A 15280-nucleotide genomic window follows, 5' to 3' on the forward strand; every position below is an offset into this window, starting at 1 on the left:
TGACCGTCTTCAGTAACAGCGTATTTTAGTTTTCTGTTTCATTTACGATTACTATCCTCACACACAGCAAGATACAACAAAAACAAACAACTGTCAACGATGGTTACGAATTGTCAATAATAAATGTGCAGTACTAAGAACTTGACACATTAAATAAATAAATTACTAATAGTTCTAAAATTTCCTGAAATTATGACAAGCATTGACAGACGTCAAACAGTACGGTTAAATCAACATAACCTAGTTTAGTGACATCGATTAGTTTCCAGTGTTTATTTATGGATTTTAGAGTGAGATTAGTATGTCCTACGACAAAGATAAGAAGTTGTCGTTGTGGACGACACAATTAAAAATAGACACTTTCGCGTCAACACCACAATAAGACATTTCAAACTGTCTAGTACAAATCATAGTTATTAAAAAACATTCAAGCACACAAAACGGATCATGTCCACATCCAGTGTTTGTACAGTTAATTACATCCCGGGATAATTGAAACAATGTCGTGTAATAGTTTCGAGTAAATATTAACGAAAGTACAGTTGAAAACTAATCAGTCTAAAAGTACACAATCATGTAACTTTTCAGCCATACATGCTTCCATATCCGGCCCGGCGGTTGTGGTTAATAATCGTTATGGATTTAATTAATTTAATGGCACAATAAAATAACCCAATTAAGCAAACAAAACCATTTGGTAAATGATTATGTGACATCACCATGACACTATCAGCAGTAAAATATCATTCACTAATCTAATCTTCATGTAAGTAACTCCATTTTTCGTCAATCTCAAAATTCGCAGTGATTAAGTGCACATTCAAAAAAATATGGAGAGGGTGGCCACACCGGAAAATCAAAAAAGCCTTTACGACCCGCCGCCCTATTGCGTCGAGGAAGTGGCACCAAAAGAATTAATTGTCGACAGCCACCCGACGCCGCCACTTGTCGTCTCGAGCCCCGGAAAAATCCTAAATCTCATCTCGTCGCTCACGAACAACTCCACCAAATTGCTCGAGTACAAAATCAACCTCTATGTAAGTTTTACTTGTTGTTACTTAAGTTAAAAATTCATTAACGGCTCGTTTAAAGTTAAAAGATGAAAGTGACGCAAAGAGGGTGTTCATGATCAACTTGTTGAGCGTGTCCGAGGAGGCCGTGGTGCAGGTCAACACAGACAAAATATTGGAATCACCAAGAAGGACTCCACTAACTGAGGACGAGATTAACAATCTTGTGGAGTACAAGGACGACACGCTAAAGTGTGCGGAAGTATTGGAGCCGAAAATTCAGGGTCTGTTGCAGGAAGTCTTGTCTGATGATCACCACAATGACATATTCCTGGTGCCCATCATTTCTAAGGGAAGAAAGAGTAAGTGCTTTCAATTATTTACTTGTCTCAACAATTTATTAAATTGAAAAGTCTGAGTGGAATTTTAAGATCAAAACAAGATTAATCTATGTAGATAATTATCTGGGCTTGTAGATACTGCTACTTGTTTTTATAGAGAATTGTTTTTTGATTTAATACACACACACACACTTGATTATCAAGCATAGATAGGTGAACAATTTGAATGTAATTTAGTCTGCTATGTTTTCTTTATTTAAGGGCACACGTGTTTTTTTATTCCGGAAATAGATAATCGAATTTGACAAGACAATTCCCATCGCATTTTACAAGGAAACGGTACAATATCACGATTTATTCACAGTCCCATAACTCATTTTGGGTGCGTGTTTATGCCTCATTAAGAAGACGACTCGTAGGCGGCATGTTAAATGTTATCCAATTAAGGTATCAAATGCACATTTTTTCCTGTATTAAATATAAAGGAAATTATGCCCTATACATGCAATAATAATAGAAGTCAGGCGATGAATGTACTAAATTTATCCAATTGTCAGAGGGTAAGTGGCACAAAGGCGTCTAAAATTAGAGCGTTTGAATAAAACAGTAGAACAAAGGAAACGCTGGAATTAACGGTGAAAATAAACAACCTGATAAACTATGTATAATTTTCCCAACACTAAAGGGTTAATTTTATCTGGTAGTGAATTAATAATCCAAATTTAGTTTGCTTTTACCGATAAGGATAATTCTAGTTCATTATCTACCATATGCGGTAGATGTGTGGTGGAACAACACAAAAAATTATTGTCTTCGACTTTTTTATTAGAGATTGACGTTGAATTTTAGGGTATTATTGCCCGGGTCAGGCGGAGGTGTCGCCGGTCTACCTAATCTGTTTCGTGCGACCGAAACGTGACCCGGAATATGTGACCCGCCTCGTCAACGAAACGTTCAAGTACTGCCTGACGGTGCTGCTGAACACGCGGGAAATGGAGGAGGAGTGTCGCCTCAAGAAGCAATGTCAGTCATTGCTGTCGGTGGCCAGGAGGTTGTTCTCGCACCTCGGCGATCTCAGTGATCTTCTTAAGGAGATTATGTCGGAGGCCAGACGTCTGACCAACGCCGAACGTTGCTCCTTGTTCCTCCTGGACCCGGACCACATGCACCTGGTGGCCAAGGTGTTCGACGGCGTCAGCCCGGCGGACAAGAACACCGAAGTACGCATCGCCAAGGATCAAGGCATTGCCGGTAGGATTCAGCCGTTAAAGTAATGCAGAGGTGTTGATGAGGTTGTTTGTTTAGGCCACGTCGCCGCCACGGGAAAGCTGCTCAACATAAAGAATGCGTACAAACACCCGCTGTTCTACAAAGGCATGGACGAAGCCACGGGCTTCAAAACCCGCAACATCCTCTGCTTCCCGATTCGAGACGAAGGCAACATCGTCGGGGTGGCCCAGCTATGCAACAAAATCGACGGACACTTCGACTACTTCGACGAACAGGTGGCGAACGCCTTCAGCATCTACTGCGGCATCTCCATCATGCACAGTTTGGTGTACAAGAAAATGCAGGACGCGCAGGCCAGGAGCAAGCTGAGCAACGAACTGATGATGTACCACATGCATGTGAGCGACCAGAACGTGGCCGATTTGGCGTTGTGCAAGAGCCCGCATTTGCATCCGGAGTTTGCCAGCTTCTCGTTCACACCGCGCAAGATCATATTCTCGGAGACGCCCTGCTACGTCGTCAAGATGTTCGAGGATTTGGGTTTCATTAATGATTTCATGATCAAACGCGAGTCGTTGGCACGGTTTGTTTTGTACGTGAAGAAGGGGTACAGGGATGTGCCCTACCATAACTGGATGCACGCGTTTTCCGTTGCCCATTTCGCCTATCTGTGCTTGAAGAACTTCCAGCTGGTGGAGAAGAAATACTTTAGGTAAGTTCTTCGGTTTTATTCGTTGATTCTTTTTGACAAATTATGAGCATCTCCAGACCAGAAAAAGTTAAAAATTTAGTATCTTTTTGAAAAACTTTCTACAGGCACATTTTTACGCAATATAAGATATTTATCTCAAAAAATATGTATCTCTTTAAAATTTAGATAATTTAGAAAATCAGGCTTTCCAAAAATTCAAATTTATGATATATCAAATTATTATAGTTTAATATACAGGATGATTCATTTAACTTACTCATTAGAAGAGAACGAAAAAAGGTATTGACTTGAAATTTTTATGGCTATACCATGTCCTATACCTAAACCCAATAGTTTTTGGGTTATTAATTTTTTTTTTTCCAAAATTTTGACAGATTCTGACAAAAATGTCTATAAAACTAACCAAAAACTATTCTATAAGAAGTCATTATTAGTATTCCCAAATTTTATACAAGGAGTTCATTATTTGCGTTTAATTTTGTACATCTTGAAACATCAATAACTTGTCCTATACCTAAACACAATAGTTTTTGAGTTATTAATTTTTTAGAATTTGAAAAATAATTCTCCATGATCTTCTAATGAATAAGTTATGTGAAACACCCTGTATATTTTATTACATAAAAATTGCTTATAGAAAATTTGTTTCTTTTATAAAAAATTGAGCTTTTAGTCTAAGAATACTCGTCACAGCCAGAATGTTAAAACATAAAACGTTTTTTGTAGTAAAATAGAGGCGATGGCGTATTTAATATCATGCCTATGTCACGACATCGACCACAGGGGCACAACGAACGCGTTCCAGCAACAGTCGAACAGTGTCTTGGCCAGTTTATATTCAAGCGAAGGCTCAGTCATGGAACGACATCACGTCTCCCAAACTCTCTGCATATTAAACACTGATGTAAGATTGGATTACAATGTCAACTATGTGCGCTAAGCCTATAATTAATGCATTTTTAGGGCTGTAACTTCTTGGAATCTCTAAATCATGACGACTATAGCAAATGTTTGGATCTCATAAACGACATGATTTTAGCTACGGATTTGGCCACTCACTACAAGATCCACAACAAGCAATTGGTTATGGCAAATGAGGGTTACCGGCCAAGAGACCCTGAGCACCGCTACTTCCTGTCCTGCTTGCTAATGACCTGCGCAGACCTCTCTGACCAGACCAAGGTAACAATTTATACCCCTACACTGAAGGACGAATAAAAAACGAGTTGTTGCAGGATTGGGTGGAAACTAAGAACGTCGCGCAGCTAATATACGCCGAATTTTTCGCACAAGGTGACCTGGAGAAGAAAATGGGACGCGAACCGGCCAACATGATGGATCGAGAAAAGGCCTCGATTCCGGACCACCAATTGGTCTTCCTCAAGGACTGCGTCATTTGCATATTCAAGTACATTCTCCTCCCTTTAATGTTCTCTGATGTGGTGTTGATTGTGATTGTTGTAGGCTATTGGCGACACTCTTCCCCAAATGCAAGATCCTCATCGACACAATCAAACAAAACATTCTGTGCTGGGAGGCCGCGAAGCTGGTGTTCGACCGCATGTCGGTGGAGGGCGTGATGTCCTACGAGGTGTTGGCCAGCGAAGAACTGGCGACGGAGGTGAAGACACTGTTAGAGACCATCGAACGGAAGGAACCCACCGAAATGTATTAGCCGGGCATATCTGGTGAAACGTAAAAAAGACGCAAGGAGCAATAATGAGGGTAAAACGTCATATCTTGTACAAGTAACGAAACTAAAACGAACAGGGTGTGGGAAAATATCCAATCAAATCAGTAGTACTTAAGTGTTGATGCTTGAATTCTGGGTCCAGTCGGTTTCCCCTATAAGATCCGATTTGTTTCGAACGGAGAATAGACCTTAGTATCTAAGCTTAAACACTTTTTGGCTTATGCTGGTGGATCCATATCATAGCGTTATTGTGTAACAAAAATGTAGTCGTTAGTTCGTCTATTCTTCTTTCAGTTTTACGTGTAACGTTGTATTCTAGTCAGTGTTCCAAAGCTTTTTAGTAGACCATTTTTCGGCCTATTTGTTTTTGTCTTCCACGTGTCGACTGAATTAAGAAAATTGATGCAATAATTGTTATTAATTAAAACATAGTATTTATGTCACAAACCATAGTAGTCCATGTAGGCTTTCATTCTGGTCTTAAAGGGGAATCTATGATATTAATTATGTAGATCTCTGGTTTTTCCTGATATTGCATATATTTTTGTACACGTTGGTTTATTAACCAATGAATTGCTGGTTAAAAAGTTCTATTGTTAACCTGTTGTGTAATTAAAAATTATTGATGGTTTTAGGAACTAAACAATATTAACTTATAAAACGCTACTTCAATTATGTTATATGTTACATAGCTTTATATTGAACTGTTGTACAATGATGTAGAAACGTCAAATCAAATATAAGTGTACCTGTGCAAATTAAATAAGTTTTCTTTATTTAATACCCAACCTCTTTCAAGAATAAATAAGCAATACACAATTAATTATTTATTAAAACTGATAACAATATTTACAATATTTAAAGACTTATAATACCTGACTATTGTTGAACCGCATTTTCCAACAACCTGGACATGATAGGGTAAATCCGATCGTAGTTCTCCGAGTTCTTCTGTCTGACCAAGGCCTCGTACCTCTGCAACGCCCCAGCCACCAGATCTAGCCGGTCAGCTTCGTTGCGATGCTCGTCCAACCACGTGGACAGCTTCGGTAGGCTCCAACCCGTGTTCTGATGTGGGCTGGCCAGGTCGCTGCCCGCGTACGAGAACAGCATGAGCAAAATGGTGCTGTGCGGCACCGAACTGCCCGACACTTGACTGGCTATGATTTCCTCTGGTGTTTGGACGATCAGCGAGGCCATGGACTTAAGCAGACGGTACGGTTGCCCTAGGTCGGCCAAATGGGGGCAGATTATTTTCAGGGAGGCCTCTAGTTGGTTGTAGTCGGCGTGCAGACGGTACCTGCCACCTTGCGACACTGGTCGGAGGAGCGTCGAGTGGCGTACCAGGAGTTCTATGCACCTGACGGCGATTTCACTGCACCTACAATACAGCAAAATTTATTAGATTGATGCCGGTCAGTGACTGGGACAGTTTACTTTTGTAGTAGAACTTCTTTGTTGTCGAAATTGCTCAGATAAGTCTGGTAGACTCGCGTTATAAACTGGTGCAACTCCCTCATGTAGGGGCTGCAAGACACCGACGATTTGTTCGCCGGCACTTGAAGTCTAACCCAGTCGCTTTCAATGTGAAGCGTCACTATTATGGTCTCTATTACTGAGTTTATTGAAACTGCAACCAAAAAAAGTAAAATTTAATATATTGACACAAATCTGACAGTAAATAATACCTAGAAGTGGCTGTATTATGGCAGCGGCAAGATTGTCCAGTGCCTGTAAACTTTCAACAATAATACTAATACCAGACTCAGGGATGCTGCTCTTCATGTTGCCCAAAATTCTATGGACTTGGGTCTGGAGATAATACAAAGCGTTGGCGTACTGCACGTTCCTCTGCTGACCAGTGTTTGCACTTCCAGCTTTAAAACAATTTAAGTTACACAACATTATTGTGTCTAGAAGAAAATGTTACCTATTACTTGTGCAGCCTCAGGGCCAGTCTCCAGTTGTTGTTCTGTTTTTACGGCGAACATTTTAATACATTTGCCAACGTTTTTGGCAACTTTTTCACTTAAATGCTCCTCAATCAATGCCACACTCAATTCACTAAAAGTTTTAAAGTTTATAAAGTTAAGTTAATGCATTAAATATTGTTAGATACCTTGTTATTACTCTTATTAAAGAATCAATTTGGTCATGGTTTGGTACATTTGATTCTGTACTAAACATTGATTGGGCTGGATCTAACATTTTTCTTAGACAGGTGGATAAATATGAATTTTCGTACTTGTCTAAAATGTGGCGACTACAAATGAATATAATTAATGAAAATTATTAATTCCCATTTAAACTTACTTAAAGTTGAAGGGTTCATATTTGAGTTTCTTAGTCATCTCATAGTATCCCTTCAACAATTTGGGATAATCCTCTTCTAAAGCCTGTTGAATTGCTGCAGTAGATGATTTAATTTCCTCCTGCATTATTTCACCCAGTCTAGTCCAAAATTGATGGGCAACATTCAAATCAACATTGGTGATTGAATTAAGGGTTGTCTGAAGGAATTTGACTTGCTTACAAATTTGATAGATATCTTCTGAAAATGCTTTCTCCAGTTCACTCCAAAGCTTGTTCCTGAACCCTTGAGAAGAGCTTAGTGTGGCCTTCCCTGGGCCACCTTTGGATTTTGATGAGACACTTTGGTTAATTTCAAAGGCACTTTTTAAACAATCCTTAAACTCATTCAAACTTTGATCAATGAAGTTGTTTGTGACAGTTTTCACTGTACCCAAATTGATAAAAATCTAAAACAAAATCATTAGCATTATATTGTAAGAGAGTTTTAAATGGTTACCTGCAAGGCTGTGGTGGTTTGTGTAATGTTCTCATTCATTATGCCCTGATTTAATGAACCTATGGCCAAATTGACTACTTTCTGCTGCTGCATTCGAATATTCCTCAGTTCAGCAGTAACAGAGTCAATATCTTTTAAATCAGGATCAGCAGCCAGCTGTTCCAGTTCCTGCAGAATCGTCGCCTTTTGAACCGGATCATTTGTATTTGATAATCTTTTACTCAATTGTTGTATTCTATTGACTTGCCTCAAGATGTGACTGGCCAAATGCAACCTTCCCAATACTTTGGTGTGCGTTTCCAATGCTTCATAGGGGACGGTAATCTGATTTTTGAGCCTCTCGGCGTTCGCGAATAAATTTTGGACGTGCATGTTCATTGTATTCAATACAGTTTCCAATTTGGTGGCATGGTTGGCTTGCGTAAGTAGGTCTTCATGTTTTTCCAATACTTGTTTGTGGAGCTCTTTGGTGAGCAACTCTATGCCTTCTCCTAGTTTTGTTACTTGCTCAGTTATGGTTAAGGATTGGTCCAGGGCCTTTTTCGAACTGGACTGCAGGAAACATTTGTAGAAGTCTAAAGTTTGAAAGTGTTTGTGGGGGATGTCATGTAAGTTAAATGAGTGATTACCATCATTCTCTATTTGTTGTATTATATTCGTGCCGTTGTCTAAAGTCATTGTAAACACAAGTAAACACGAAACATCTATCAAAACGTCAACACTTTTCAAGAGGTTTGGTGCATTGTAACTACAATCTAATTGTGTTTTAGGCACAAACGATGGTACGTTTGAACTAAGTGTCAAAACAAGAGAATGTGAGGTTAAAACAATAAAATATTTATAAATAAATATGCTGTGAAATATGTTTACAAGACTGTTTAGTTTTGTTCAGTACCGTATCGTACCAGTGACTCAAAGGAAATGTTTCTTGTGTAATTCCCCGACAAATACCACAACCGTTAAAACAATTGGAAAGAAACACAGTGCTCAAAAATTGGAGGAACTATTCGACATCAGACGTTACGATGCACTGGAAATCGTCTCGAACAATAAAAAGTTGTGCAACGTCCCGGTCACGCACATACAAAACAACTACAACATTTTCGTGAACAGGAACATAAAGGCCAAGCAACTGCTGCAGTTCCCTGAGGCTTTAGCTGCGGAAAATGTGGAACAAAAACTAAAAGATTTAAAAAATCTGCCGTTTGAGATAGAGAAAACATTTCCGTTGGTCGCCCTAAAGACGATTCAGGTGTTGAAGGCTATTAATGAAGAAAAATGTAATAAAAGAATTGAACATATTAGCTTGTTATTGGACAGTAGCATTAATGAAACGTGTCAAATGCTGGCGAGGCGGCCGTTTTTGATAACATCTGACTTGCACATTATTGAGAACAACGTAAAAATTCTTTTAGGTGTGTATTGATTTTGGTATCTTACTTGTGTGATCACAGAATTGATGTTGTAGAATATGGCATCAGTTTGGAGGACATTAAACATGACCTGTGGGTTTTGAGATACAATTCGGACACTATAACAGATAGATTGGAAATAGCCAAACAAAGTAACAGTGAAATTCTTAAGACTTGGATGGTTAGGGCGCAGCTACCGCATTTTTACACGTAAGTTGAGTCAATTGTTTAAAATTTACAAGGTGTATTTCCTGCTTTTTAGATATTTAAGGCGACAAACTGATAATAGAGAAATACTAGGTGATTCTTCATTGTCTGAATATCTGTCAAAGAAGCTGTGTTGCACTGACTCAGTGATACAAATTTTAATATCAAAACACCCACAGCTAAAGTCTAAAAGTTTGAAAAAGGTTGAAAAAATGATAGATTTTCTGTACAGTCAAGGCTTTTCCCCAATCCATATTATAAAGGTGCCGAAAATTTTATTGCACAGCGTTGAAACAACCAGGAAGAGACTGTTGGAACTGGAAGCTCTAGGATTTAAAGTGGACAGTCTCTCTGTATTGACCAAGAGTCAAAAGCAGTACATGATGTATTATGAAAACTTGGTCAAATGCAATAAATCTAAGAACACAAATATACCCCATTTATGAAACTGATAAAAGTGTTTTATTATTGTACTTAAACAGTCTATTAAAATGTGTAATATAAATTTTTATTTAATGAAAAAATGAACATACAAAATATACTTGATTACAGTGACAATTAGTATACAATATACCATGTAATAAATAGTAAAAAAATACTGAAATATAAATTCAAAAACAATAGGTAAAAAATCAAAACGATCATCATACAAAAAAAAAATTAAAAACGTGGATAGAGCGATAAAAGGGCAGTATCAGAGTCCCATTACATGTATGTAGTGTATCCTTAAACCTAATGTCTAGGGTTCAAACTCCTCAAAGGAGTCTAATTTAGTCTGTTGTTCTGGAGTGTCGTTAGCGGCAATTAGTAAAGTGTGGGACAAACCCATTGACAAGCCCAACACCTTCACACCAGACAGTTTGTTCACCTGCAAAATAATCAATAAGCATCTAGGTACTGTGTTGAAAGGATGTCAATGAACTTACTTCCTTGGGTGTGGTGCTACTCTTCTGCATCTCTCCAATTCCCAGCTCGCCATACGTAGGCGACGCCCCCCACGCAATCACCGAATCATCCGCCGACAGGATGATGGACGTGAATCCGGTGGCGATGTGCTGGATGTTCCACCCAGCCAAGTCCTGCACCGGCTTCGGGTACATGTTAGCCTCGCCGCTCCTCTTGGTCTGCCCAAACAGGAACAGCCCATTGTACTCAGTGAGCGCCAGACTGTATGTCGATCCGCAGTTCACGCTGCGCACGCCACGCGACTGACTGTCAAAATACTTGATGAGCCTAGGCACCATCTCGTCCTTCGGCTCCGCATGCCCCAAACGCCCGAAGCCGCCGAAACCCCACGAGAACGCCCTCTTCTTGCTGTCGATGGCCACGGTGTGATTCTGACCGCAGCAAAAGTCCACGATCTCGGTCACATCCACCGGCGACACGTGCCCGTCCTTGCTCTTCTCGATGTAGAGCACGATACGCTTCGGGCTCGTTTCGTAGTTGAAGCACAGCTTCGTGCTGGTCTTGAAATACTTGCCGTCGGTATTGTGGCCCAACTGGCCGTACTCCGGCAGACCGAACGAGTGCAGGCCCCCCTTGATGTCCAGGATGACGGAGAACTCTGCGCCGCAGCCGACCTACACAAACCAACCTCTTGTTAAAATTTGTCCACGAGCAAAACCTACCAATTAATCACCTTGACAATGGGTGGACCCCGATAGTTGATCCTGGTCGGCGTCACGATCTGCGGCTGCAGGTTGCCGACGCCGCACTGGCCGGATCTGTTGTCACCGCACGCATACACGGTGCCGGTGTCAGTCAGGAAGAGCGTGTGGTGGCGACCGGTGGCCGCACCGATCACGTTCATGCCCTCCAGACCGGGCACCGGCGTCGGCACGTCCTTGGTGGTCGTGTTGTCCTGGCCCAGCTGGCCGTACTGGTTGCGGCCGAACGTCATCGCTCTGCCCTCCTCGTTTACGATCACGCTGTGGGCGGCCACGCAGCCGCTCACCGCCAAACGAACCTGGAAAGGACACACGTACTTAGCTTCAACAAAAGGCTGTTTACATAGCATAAATAATACAATTATGTTTGTTGCTTTTGACTGATAGTATACTAGACAATAAGCTGACTCAGACAAAAGTTTCCTGAAACTTTGATTGCTTAATATATAGAACAAAGGTGGGAAAATTTGTTCCACTAGATGCTTCAAAAGCAATTTGGGTGTTGAGAGCTGTAAATGAAGATGAATATAATCAAATAATATTAAAAATTGGCTCATTATTGAAAAACATTTAAAAAACATGCACAATTTGTATTTTATAGAAAAGACAATGAAAAAATATATTTTCTGACTGAAATGCACAAAAATAAATAAAATAATGACAATGAATAAATATATTTGTCTTTTTTCAGGTGTTTTGAATCAATAGTCAACAAAAAGTTTGAAGAAATGAATTTTTTATTATGTAAACATTACTTGACTCATCATTAAACATAAATTATAGAAAAACTACTTGTTTCAACATACAAAAAAGCGTTCAAACAAGTTTAAAAATCCCTGAAAAATAGAAAACAATGAGTGCAAGTCAACTGGAGATAAACACAGGAAGGAACAAAACAACAGTATGGAACAAGCCAAGAAAAACTGTGCCACTTGTTTTAGCTTATACAGCATTTAGACAAAGGAAAAGGGCGACGTAAAAACGCCGATTCGGATCTTACCTTGTGATCGGTGAATTTGTGAGGCACATAGAGATTGGGCCTGACCTTCTGTCCCGCCTTGACCTCCCGCTTGCCCACCGTGTCCCAGTTGACGCTGCCGAAGATGACCAGCTGTCCGGCCGGCTTGATGAGCGTGTTGAGCAGCTCCTGGGGCAGCGGCGTCGGTTCGTCGAGCGCGTCGCCATGGCCGGCGATCAGCACCTCGTCCGGCTGGATGGTGTTCTCGTTGTCGCTGCGCTCGCTCAGATCGCTGTCCAGGTCGCTGTCCTCCTTCCTCTTGCCGCGTTTGCCGCCCGCCTTCTTGGCCGGTGCCCGCTTACGTTTCGTCGACATGTCGCTTCGGCTGTTCGGTTTATACAAACAAAATGGTCGTGGCACGCACACGGAACGGATTGTTTGTGGCCGCGGCGCTTTTCGCTTTGTCGGTGCGGTCGGTCTAACGGTAGTTGTGCGGCGGTAGCGCATCTGCACCACTGTCTACCAACTGCATAATATCGGTGGGGGTTGAGCATTTTTGTTATCGACAACGGCACAATTCTTTAAGTAATATTTATAAACAATTTAATAACACAACGACCACGTCATAATTTAAACTTTGTCAGTTTGACGTTAATTTAAATTTTGTATATATAGCAGGGCGCCAACGCAAATTTGGTGATTTCGACAGCACTCGGTTTTAGGTTATGTTAGGAAAATACAAATAAAACATGTCCAATTTAATAAAAAAGACTTTTACGTTACTTTCGTCTCCGATAACTGGCGGAAATTTCGCCGCTTCAACGAGAAATTATGGTAAATACCACAGTCACCTTCACACCACATATAAATATCATTTTTTTTAAGCTGTGCGCAAGAGGTTTTACAAAAATTCAAGTATATTGAGAAGCGGAGGTAAATTCGAAGTAACTCTAGATCAACGCAAATTAAAGACACCTAAAGGCAACTTGTTTACTGTGGATAGCGAACCATTGGCACTTGCAGTTGCAACAGAATGGAACAGTCAAAAAGACAAAATTGTACAAAGTAAAATGCATATTGTATGTCACTTGATCTGTGGTGTTAAAATCTTAACTCGCTTATTTTGTTTGTAGACTACTTTATGTAATACAGTACTAGATAATCCCAACAATTTAACCAAGTTTGATATAGTCAATTATATAACAAATTACTTGGATACAGACACAATTTTGTTTCAAGCAAATGTATGTAACATTAAGTGGTGAAAAGTACATATTTTCATGCTTATTCTTGTAGGAAGATGACGATTTATTAAAGGTACAAGTACAACAGTGGGACCCAGTGATAGAATGGTTTAATAAAAGATTTGATGTCAACATAAAAAAGTCAACTCAAATGGACATACCACCTGTTTCTGAAAAAGACAAAGCAACCTTAACTAAACATTTATTGTCACACAATTTTGCAGCAGTTAATGGTATCATTTCATGAATATGTCGTATTAAATTTGACAATAAAGTGAAATTTTTAGGTTTTATGTATGGAGTGGACACATTAAAATCAGTAATTTTAACTCTAGCATGCACAGAGAGATTCTTAACACCAGAAAAAGCAGTTTTGTTGTCCAGATTGGAGGAAGTGTACCAAAGCAGTAATTGGGGCCGAGTTGAATGGGCACATGATTTAAATCAACAAGATTTACAAGCCCGATTGGCGGCGGTTACATTATTTGTTTATTTCAATTCTCAGTCCACAAATGTACAGTCAAAAAATATTCAATAAATTAATTGTAGACTATTACATTTTCTATCTTCTTATATTTACTCACTGACTACAAATAGGTCATATGATTGATAACTAATAATAATAATAATAATGGGTGTCTTTGTATACTTCGTATATTTTAAATAAAAGAAATCGAGTCAAATTTCTTTAAGGCATATAACTTCTATAATATGCATCGGGTAGGCAACCCAGATAACTCAATATTTGCATTGAATATAAAAATATACAAATAAAACAAAAATTTATAATAAATTATGGTACAAATATGCATAATTGATTTAGCATCACATTTCGCAAGTTACGAAAATTCCTACTAACCAATAAACGAGGAAAAAAATTAATGGCAAAATTGAACAGTGTTGCAAACCGGTGACGAAAAATGGCCGGCGCTAGTCACGAAAAGTTTTCGCGATGGCTGGATCAAAAATTGCGGGATTTAAACACGGACGAATCGGTGTTCGGATCATACATAACTGGAATCCTCGACGGTGACGAAGCGGACGACGAAAAACGCGAAGCTCTGGAGGGCATACTCGCCGAGATATTGAGCAATGTAGGTAAAAATAACTCGTTTGTCACACACACGTTTTGCACGCTGTAGAACCCGCAATGTCCTAGGAAAACGACATCGGCACCCATTGCGACGAAATACTGGCCAAATGGGAGGAGTACAAGCCCCAGGAGCAGGCCGCACCGTGTCTCAGCAGCGAGGATATGAACGAGAAGCTGGCCAAACTGTTAGAGTCACAGTCGCTGGCTACCACGAAGCAGAAACAGTACACCGATGAAGAGAAGAAAATCAGGGAGGCTATTTTATCTCAGTACAGTCAGATGACTGACAGCGAAGAGGAGGAGGATGATAACCAAGCCAGTGGTGAACCCAAAGAGACCAATTTGGAAAAGAACCTGAATGCACTGACTGTCATGCAGGCTGAGAAGGAGAAACGTGAGCAGGCCAGACTTGACAGCCAAAAGAAAAAAGAGAAGGACAAAGAAGACAGGTTAGTTACTATGATTTATAAATGTTAACATGCATTCAACTGTTTTAATTGCAGAGAGAAACAGAAACAAATGAGGGAGGAGAAAAAGGAGAAGCGCAAGACTCAAAAGGGTGAAAGGAGGAGGTAGCACCATTGACACCCCAGAATTTAACAAGCTGTGTGATTGAGATATTGATTTAACAAGGCATTTAAGTCAAAATGACAATATTTTAGGAAATAATTGTTGCCCCATTTGACAGTTCTATTGTAACCACCCGAGGGCGTACTCGGACTAATTACGTACGACGAAAAACTAAGGATTCGTAATTTTTTACAGTGATAGTCACAGTTGCCAATCATGTTTTAGATTATAAATGTTAGTCAATAATTTAAACGACTGTATTTTTGAATTAAAATGGGTTATACAATATATTATTTCTTATTTTAAGATATTAAAGCCTTTGGATAATAATATT

General features: G+C 39.8%; 6 protein-coding genes across 7 annotated transcripts; 4 read left to right on the forward strand and 2 right to left on the reverse strand.

The window, feature by feature from the left end:
• The first annotated feature begins 128 nt into the window (after nucleotides 1-128).
• On the forward strand, nucleotides 129-5746 carry LOC109596856 (cGMP-dependent 3',5'-cyclic phosphodiesterase). 2 transcript variants are annotated; one of them, XM_049966245.1, is made up of 9 exons: nucleotides 129-520; nucleotides 566-1037; nucleotides 1093-1372; nucleotides 2201-2602; nucleotides 2657-3293; nucleotides 4020-4197; nucleotides 4257-4475; nucleotides 4529-4701; nucleotides 4758-5746. In XM_049966245.1, exons 2-9 carry the CDS (start codon nucleotides 831-833, stop codon nucleotides 4966-4968), a joined length of 2307 nt encoding a protein of 768 aa, XP_049822202.1. In that variant the 5' UTR covers nucleotides 129-520; nucleotides 566-830; the 3' UTR covers nucleotides 4969-5746. The 2 variants fall into 2 exon arrangements, with proteins under 2 accessions (XP_049822202.1, XP_049822203.1); XM_049966246.1 differs by having other exon boundaries at nucleotides 589-1037.
• A 54-nt stretch (nucleotides 5747-5800) lies between these two features.
• LOC109596866 (conserved oligomeric Golgi complex subunit 5) lies at nucleotides 5801-8600 on the reverse strand. Its single transcript, XM_020012464.2, has 8 exons — nucleotides 8425-8600; nucleotides 7796-8370; nucleotides 7300-7745; nucleotides 7106-7249; nucleotides 6917-7050; nucleotides 6675-6863; nucleotides 6424-6616; nucleotides 5801-6367 (listed from the first exon to the last, which is right to left on the reverse strand). Exons 1-8 carry the CDS (start codon nucleotides 8471-8473, stop codon nucleotides 5866-5868), a joined length of 2232 nt encoding a protein of 743 aa, XP_019868023.2. The 5' UTR covers nucleotides 8474-8600; the 3' UTR covers nucleotides 5801-5865.
• Nucleotides 8601-8604: 4 nt separating this feature from the next.
• Nucleotides 8605-9871, forward strand: LOC109596867 (transcription termination factor, mitochondrial). The gene is made up of 3 exons (XM_020012465.2): nucleotides 8605-9210; nucleotides 9264-9417; nucleotides 9470-9871. Exons 1-3 carry the CDS (start codon nucleotides 8658-8660, stop codon nucleotides 9858-9860), a joined length of 1098 nt encoding a protein of 365 aa, XP_019868024.2. The 5' UTR covers nucleotides 8605-8657; the 3' UTR covers nucleotides 9861-9871.
• Nucleotides 9872-9900: 29 nt separating this feature from the next.
• On the reverse strand, nucleotides 9901-12600 carry LOC109596864 (protein RCC2 homolog). The gene is made up of 4 exons (XM_020012462.2): nucleotides 12082-12600; nucleotides 11054-11380; nucleotides 10341-10994; nucleotides 9901-10282 (listed from the first exon to the last, which is right to left on the reverse strand). Exons 1-4 carry the CDS (start codon nucleotides 12544-12546, stop codon nucleotides 10154-10156), a joined length of 1575 nt encoding a protein of 524 aa, XP_019868021.1. The 5' UTR covers nucleotides 12547-12600; the 3' UTR covers nucleotides 9901-10153.
• Nucleotides 12601-12692: 92 nt separating this feature from the next.
• On the forward strand, nucleotides 12693-13839 carry LOC109596865 (ATP synthase mitochondrial F1 complex assembly factor 2). The gene is made up of 5 exons (XM_020012463.2): nucleotides 12693-12873; nucleotides 12925-13118; nucleotides 13173-13283; nucleotides 13336-13516; nucleotides 13571-13839. Exons 1-5 carry the CDS (start codon nucleotides 12789-12791, stop codon nucleotides 13819-13821), a joined length of 822 nt encoding a protein of 273 aa, XP_019868022.2. The 5' UTR covers nucleotides 12693-12788; the 3' UTR covers nucleotides 13822-13839.
• A 304-nt stretch (nucleotides 13840-14143) lies between these two features.
• On the forward strand, nucleotides 14144-15234 carry LOC109596894 (coiled-coil domain-containing protein 43). Its single transcript, XM_020012494.2, has 3 exons — nucleotides 14144-14377; nucleotides 14443-14825; nucleotides 14880-15234. Exons 1-3 carry the CDS (start codon nucleotides 14204-14206, stop codon nucleotides 14950-14952), a joined length of 630 nt encoding a protein of 209 aa, XP_019868053.2. The 5' UTR covers nucleotides 14144-14203; the 3' UTR covers nucleotides 14953-15234.
• The last annotated feature ends 46 nt before the right edge of the window (nucleotides 15235-15280 follow it).

The sequence above is a fragment of the Aethina tumida genome, chromosome 4 (genome assembly GCF_024364675.1).
Source record: "Aethina tumida isolate Nest 87 chromosome 4, icAetTumi1.1, whole genome shotgun sequence".
Lineage (NCBI taxonomy): Eukaryota > Metazoa > Arthropoda > Insecta > Coleoptera > Nitidulidae > Aethina > Aethina tumida.

Excerpts from the sequence above, each read along its gene's own strand:
- LOC109596856 (XM_049966245.1), top strand. The coding sequence starts at position 831 with ATGGAGAGGGTGGCCACACCGGAAAATCAAAAAAGCCTTTACGACCCG. Across the intron at positions 3,294-4,019 it reads GTGGAGAAGAAATACTTTAG|TAAAATAGAGGCGATGGCGT; the intron begins GTAAGTTCTTCG and ends CGTTTTTTGTAG. Across the intron at positions 4,476-4,528 it reads ACCTCTCTGACCAGACCAAG|GATTGGGTGGAAACTAAGAA; the intron begins GTAACAATTTAT and ends GAGTTGTTGCAG.
- LOC109596866 (XM_020012464.2), bottom strand. The coding sequence starts at position 8,473 with ATGACTTTAGACAACGGCACGAATATAATACAACAAATAGAGAATGAT. Across the intron at positions 6,864-6,916 it reads TGAGGCTGCACAAGTAATAG|CTGGAAGTGCAAACACTGGT; the intron begins GTAACATTTTCT and ends ATTGTTTTAAAG. Across the intron at positions 6,368-6,423 it reads AAAGAAGTTCTACTACAAAA|GTGCAGTGAAATCGCCGTCA; the intron begins GTAAACTGTCCC and ends GCTGTATTGTAG.
- LOC109596867 (XM_020012465.2), top strand. The coding sequence starts at position 8,658 with ATGTTTACAAGACTGTTTAGTTTTGTTCAGTACCGTATCGTACCAGTG. Across the intron at positions 9,211-9,263 it reads CAACGTAAAAATTCTTTTAG|AATATGGCATCAGTTTGGAG; the intron begins GTGTGTATTGAT and ends TTGATGTTGTAG. Across the intron at positions 9,418-9,469 it reads CAGCTACCGCATTTTTACAC|ATATTTAAGGCGACAAACTG; the intron begins GTAAGTTGAGTC and ends CCTGCTTTTTAG.
- LOC109596864 (XM_020012462.2), bottom strand. The coding sequence starts at position 12,546 with ATGCGCTACCGCCGCACAACTACCGTTAGACCGACCGCACCGACAAAG. Across the intron at positions 11,381-12,081 it reads ACAAATTCACCGATCACAAG|GTTCGTTTGGCGGTGAGCGG; the intron begins GTAAGATCCGAA and ends TGTCCTTTCCAG. Across the intron at positions 10,995-11,053 it reads GGGGTCCACCCATTGTCAAG|GTCGGCTGCGGCGCAGAGTT; the intron begins GTGATTAATTGG and ends TGGTTTGTGTAG.
- LOC109596865 (XM_020012463.2), top strand. The coding sequence starts at position 12,789 with ATGTCCAATTTAATAAAAAAGACTTTTACGTTACTTTCGTCTCCGATA. Across the intron at positions 13,119-13,172 it reads TACAAAGTAAAATGCATATT|ACTACTTTATGTAATACAGT; the intron begins GTATGTCACTTG and ends TTTTGTTTGTAG. Across the intron at positions 13,284-13,335 it reads CAATTTTGTTTCAAGCAAAT|GAAGATGACGATTTATTAAA; the intron begins GTATGTAACATT and ends TTATTCTTGTAG.
- LOC109596894 (XM_020012494.2), top strand. The coding sequence starts at position 14,204 with ATGGCCGGCGCTAGTCACGAAAAGTTTTCGCGATGGCTGGATCAAAAA. Across the intron at positions 14,378-14,442 it reads TCGCCGAGATATTGAGCAAT|GAAAACGACATCGGCACCCA; the intron begins GTAGGTAAAAAT and ends GCAATGTCCTAG. Across the intron at positions 14,826-14,879 it reads GAGAAGGACAAAGAAGACAG|AGAGAAACAGAAACAAATGA; the intron begins GTTAGTTACTAT and ends TTTTAATTGCAG.